Raw genomic sequence first — 6,000 nt, 5'->3', positions numbered from 1 at the left:
TGCGAGCGGGGAGAAGCACAGACGGCTCGTGGTAATTTGATGTGTGTCCCTGGGGATGTTTGATGGATTAATGCTAAGCAGCTCCCTCTTCCAAAGCACCACCTGATCTTTGGGGCTTGTGCCCCACATATAAAAGGCTGCAGTAGTGCTGAGCTCAGCTAGTCCAGCCGTCTCTCTCTCTCTCTCTCTCTCTCTCTCTCTCTCTCTCTCTCTGCCTCTGTTTCTGTCTTCCTTTCCATCCTCCCTGTCCTCTGATTTCTGTCTCTGCTGCTTTCACTACATTCTCTTTCTCTTTCCCTCTGGCTTTAAACCTTTTTTTTTCTTCAATTCACTTGCTGTTTGGCCTGTTCAAGAAGGCCGCCTGGAAACTCAGTATATTTCTGCTTTTTTCTTTTTTTTTTATCACCAGCCTGTTCACATTTTTCTATGAGGCTCTAGCATCAGTTTTTTTTTAATCACGGAAAGAAGATGCCACGTTCCTTTTTGGTGAAGCAGCCGAAGGTTCACGATTTCTCATCTTCTAACTACTACCATCAGCAGCAGCAGCACTGGGAGGACTCTTACACTGTGACACATGCCATCACAGAGTCGGCGACCAACTTGGCGGTGCGTTTGAGTGAAAATGGTAAGTTTCTCTCTGAGTTGTGTTTTCAACTTTTTGTGTATTTCTGCTGCAGTAGCTATTAATTTCTTTATTTGGAGATGATCCATATGGTCTGTCGCACAAAAATGGAGAAAACATATCTCAAATAGCAGACAGAGATTCATGGACGGGGTTTATGTTGTTGTCTTTGCTACCTAATCGCTCTTGAAAATCCCAAAACAACCCACAGGCATCACTCGCCCCCCTTCCGTATGCCTCAGGACTTTTGTTTTCCAACTCTGCGGATGCTAAATAGTATTCAGGTCACGCTGGCTCAATCTGCTTAATACTCAAACCAGATCACACAGCAGCCTTTGGCTTTAATACTACATGAATGATGAGATATACGCATACATGCGCATTAGGCACACAATTTGATGCAAGCCTTTGTCAGGTCCAACTAGAAAGAAGGAAAAAATACTGGGGAGAAAGCAGATAGCCACATGGGACTGTGTTGTCCTTAGATGGTGCAGTTGCCCTTGAGTCTCTCCTCTCATCATCCACCCCCCCTCGTTCATCTCTCCATCTCTCTCCATCTGATCCTGCAGGATGTTAGATAGCCACAGGGAGTAGGATTGCAGCAACACAATCCATATGTGGAGCAGGGAGAGGTGATGGAACAGGGTTTTTAGAAGATGGGTATTGACTGGAAAATAGAGAGTGCTGCAGGTAATTCAATAAAGTGCAACATGAGCAGTACATTGGCAGACAGTAGATTTTCATCCAAGGGATTTCTACAGAGACTGGATGTGAGAACAACCCTGCAATACAAACAATATGGTGTGTGTGTGTATGTGTTTGCCTTTGAGAAACATCCAAAGAAATGTGTGCTTTGAGTGGATTCAGCCCCCCCCCACACTCCCCCCTTCACCAGCCTCACAGATCTTGTATTCAAGTTGAATCATTTGTCCCCCAGATTTAGGATGCCAGCTGTCTGCTTCCCTTTGTGTTCCAGTGTGTGGGTGTGTGTGTGTGTGTGTGTGTGTGTGTGTGTGTGTGTGTGTGTGTGTGTGTGTGTGTTGGGGAAGTAGGCTCAATATACCATTGACTGCTGTCAAGATCAGACCCCCGTGCCCCAAAGCCCTCCCTTCCCTCTTTACCAAATTGCAGCCCCCACCTGTCACTCAATCTCCCCCCTACCATACTCATGAACACTCTCAAAACACCACAGATGGGGAATGATCTGATTAAAATGATTTAGTGATTGAGGGGATTTCCCTGCTGAGACGCTCTGTTTTGATCACCCCCGCTCCTCTCACAGATTTAAATGTGCTGCTGTTGCGAGGCAGCGACAGGTGGATCGATCAGGAGCCAAACTATTGCTCTACTGACTGTTTTGTCAATGTCAGCACATTGTGTATAACTCGTATTCAGCCACAATGTGACTTTCACCCCCCGCCCCCAATGATAGCACTTGTTGGAGCCAGTAAAGGTAGGCTATTGATTGGGGCAGAACTGTGCACCACTCATTAATATTTCATTCCCAAAGCTTGCTGAACCTTGCACTTACAAATAGCTTCCTGTATAGGTTTCCTATTGATTAGAGGTTTGGGTAAGAGGGCACTTTTCATCAGAGGTTATTGAGATTATGAAGGTGTTCCATGTATTCCAATAAAACATTTTTTTTTTATCCTATTATTAATTGTCTTTTTCCTTTCCCAGGCTACATCCACGATTACATTATCCCCTCAGTGTTGCAGAGCACAAAGGAGCCAGGTCATGAGCAGGACGGACTCTCCTCAATGCCCCTGTACTCCCCAGGTGACAGTGGCGGGGAAGAGTTCTCCGACCATGACATGGAGCATCCGGACAGTCCCGTTTCTAGTGGCACAGTTGAGTCAGACAGTAGCAGCCCTGAGTTGGAGGCGTGCGACATCAACACCTTCCTCATCTCTGATGGCCGCTCCCGCCGTAGGCTGAACCAGAGGTGTCCGCGCAAGGGAGGCAGCCAATCGGACAGCAGTGAGGGTATCGGCTCGGCAGACTGCAGCCCCACCAAAGGGAAATCCAAAGGGCGCCACATGTGCGGCGAATGTGGCAAGTCTTACGCCACGTCTTCCAATCTGAGCAGACACAAACAGACGCACCGCAGTCTGGACAGCCAACAGGCAAGGAAGTGTCCCACCTGCCACAAGGTGTACGTGTCCATGCCAGCACTGGCCATGCACATGCTGACCCATGACCTGAAGCACGAGTGCACGGTATGCGGCAAAGCCTTCAGTCGACCCTGGCTCCTACAGGGCCACATGAGGTCCCACACTGGGGAGAAACCGTTCGCCTGTGCCCACTGTGGCAAAGCCTTCGCCGATCGCTCCAACCTGCGCGCCCACATGCAGACGCACTCGGCCTTCAAGCACTACTCCTGCAAACGCTGCCACAAAAGCTTTGCACTCAAGTCATACCTGAACAAGCACTACGAGTCGGCCTGCTTCAAAGGGCACCAACCAGAGGACGACAGCAGCTCTGAGGACTGATTGGGATATATTTATCTTTTTCATTTCTATTTATATACTTTGTAATAGTTCCTACAACAAAGTGAAAAGAAGCTTGCCACTTCTCAGGCTTGTCACATGCATGCATCATAATCCTGCCTTTTGATATAAGCAATAACCTCACTTGAAATTATTCAGGAATCATGTATGAAATTCATAAAAATCTCAGTGTTAATCACAAATGTACAATTTTTATATTGTTTTTTATCAATTGAATTGCAATAATTTAGTATTATTTTATATGACACATTTTACCTCACACATATGTTATTTGTTAAAAAAATGTATTTGTGTATTTATTAATTTAACTATTTATTTGCCCATTTTGAAGATTATTTATTTATTATTGGTTGATGTATTTGTGAATTTAACATGGATTTATTAGAAGCCATGTATTGGATTTGTTGAAAACAAAAGCCAATATATATTCTGACACTATTTCTCTGTCTGATCAATTTGGTGATGACAATAAAACTGATGAAAATTAATAATTACTAAAACGCCCTCCCTCATGCTTGGATACATGCAAAGATGAAACACATTTATTTATACAAACATAAATTTGAACACATTACATTTAAATATTCAACTAGTCAGCCTTACTTCTAGCAGTTCTTTTTCTGTCCAAATTGTCTCCACAAGCAATGACTTTATATTTATTTAAAATCCAAACTCTCACGGGAAATATTTTATATTTTGGGATGATTATATTTTTCAATTTACAGTCTATAGGCGCAACAGACCATTTGAAGTACTTTACCTTGCGGCCCAGAAGAGACTGCTCTTAAAATTCTCTGTTGACCTATTTCATGCACTTTTGGCCTATTAGAAAAGCTAATAAAAAATGGTTGAAGACATGAAAGAAATAAAGAAATGGTAAATGGAATTCACTTAATAGTGCTATTCTATCATAATGGACAAAGCACTTTACAATTTGCCTCACATTCACCTATTCACACACACTGATGGCCACAGAGCTGCAAGTGAAGGAGAGATATGTCGGGATTTGCAAGGACCCTTTGTCATGTGGACAGGAGGAGCCAGGGATCAGACAACCAAATTTGTGATGAATGGATGACCTACTCTTCCTCGCCACAAGGGATTTGCGATCCCAAACTTTTTCAATTCGACACAATACAATAATTATTACAATTTCATTTATACAGATACTGATAATTTCTTAAATGGGTATGTAATTTTTCATAAATAATGGTCTTTTACAAAAAAGATCAATTACAATTAATGGCAAATTACATGACTACGGAGCCCCCCTGGTCCTAACCTGACTCCGCCAGATGGATTGCTTCGCATTTGCTCGGCATATCCATCTGGGAACTTTCCGTTGGAGAACTTTTGGGAAGGGGCGGAAATACTGGTTAGCTGATTGGATGAACCATCTGTCTATCACCTATGTTGGTGATAGACGGGCCAAATCAACCAATCAGATCCACGAAGCGTAGGAAAATACAACCACAAGCCCGCCCCTGCTGCTGCAGGCAAAGCATAGCTCGTTAGCTCAGCATGCAAACATGTCGGTAAAGGATATTTGCCGTTTGTGTAACGAGAATTTAGGAATAAAAGGCACCATTTCAGGTTTACGGACCATATTCCAAAAGAAGGATCCAAGAGAAAAAAAGCATTAGCGAGCGGCTACCGCTGTCTGAAAATACTGGTTAGCTGATTGGATAAACCATCTGTCTATCACCACCTAACCCACCTCAAAACCAACGCTGATTGGCCATTTGGCTAACGGCTCCAAATTTTCTCTGCCTCAAGATGCCAGACTGATCTGCGAGTGGAAAACTGGAGCTCGCGAGATCAGGACGGTCTCACGAGGCTACCCTGGTCCCACTTTGTCAAAAAAAATTAATTATAACTATCTCGTGGCCACGAGATAATTCTTCTCCATATTTTATAGCCTATATTTATACTTTTTACATGTATATATGACTCCTCCCAGCGTACCTGAGGCCCGGTGTGTTAGAGCGTGTTCCATGTTCCTCCAGCGTCTCTCCTGATGAGATCTGCCTCAGGTGCGCTGGGAGGAGTCTTCAGTTCTGTGCCAGGCAAACCAAAACACCACACTATATACAAAATAAAACACCCAAAACACCACACTATATACAACATAAGAACACTCTGGCTGCCTGGCTCCACTTTGTGACATATATACAGTACAGGCCAAAAAAATAAAATATAAGACATGTTTTAAGTTATTTCACACTTTTTTGTTAAGTACATAATTCCATATGTGTTCATTCATAGATTTGATGCCTTTAGTGATAATCTACAATGTAAATAGTCATGAAAATAAAGAAACACATTGAATGAGAAGGTGTGTCCAAACTTTTGGCCTGTACTGTACATGTAAAAAGTATAAATATAGGCTATAAAATATGAAGAAGAATTATAAAGGACTATGAATATGCAGCCTACAAGATTTACATTACTGTATTAACAGAATTGTGATGAACAGTACTAGTAAATAAACAGAAGCAGAACTGCAGCAAACTATATTGCACACTGAATATTAAAACAGAGAATATTGCACAGAATGTGAAGTATTGCACTACACTACAGGGTCCAGTTTAATAACAAAAGGTCCATGTGTCAGACACTTTACTATCTTGATGCCACAAGATAGTATCTTGAGGCCACGAGATAGTATCTTGAGGCCACGAGATAGTTATAATTAATTTTTTTGACAAAGTGGGACCATAATAATATGTACATGACACATACCAGCAATTAAAACCAAATAAATTACAAAAGCAATTATGAGTAAAATTGAATAAATATGTCTGTGCTAATAAGTGTAAACAATAGTACAGTATTTTAGAGAAATACTATGAATAAATAATTATT

At 42.2% G+C, this 6,000-nt stretch overlaps 1 protein-coding gene across 1 annotated transcript; it reads left to right on the top strand.

Moving 5' to 3' along the window:
- Window positions 1–468: 468 nt before the first annotated feature.
- Window positions 469–3,117, top strand: LOC114553535 (transcriptional repressor scratch 2-like). The gene is made up of 3 exons (XM_028574743.1): window positions 469–625; window positions 1,905–2,075; window positions 2,306–3,117. The coding sequence occupies exons 1-3, from the start codon at window positions 469–471 to the stop codon at window positions 3,115–3,117; spliced, it is 1,140 nt and encodes a 379-aa protein (XP_028430544.1).
- Window positions 3,118–6,000: the final 2,883 nt, after the last annotated feature.

Source organism: Perca flavescens, chromosome 4, assembly GCF_004354835.1.
Source record: "Perca flavescens isolate YP-PL-M2 chromosome 4, PFLA_1.0, whole genome shotgun sequence".
NCBI lineage: Eukaryota > Metazoa > Chordata > Actinopteri > Perciformes > Percidae > Perca > Perca flavescens.
Note: the sequence above shows the minus strand (reverse complement) of the source record. Positions and strands in the feature narration are given on the sequence as shown.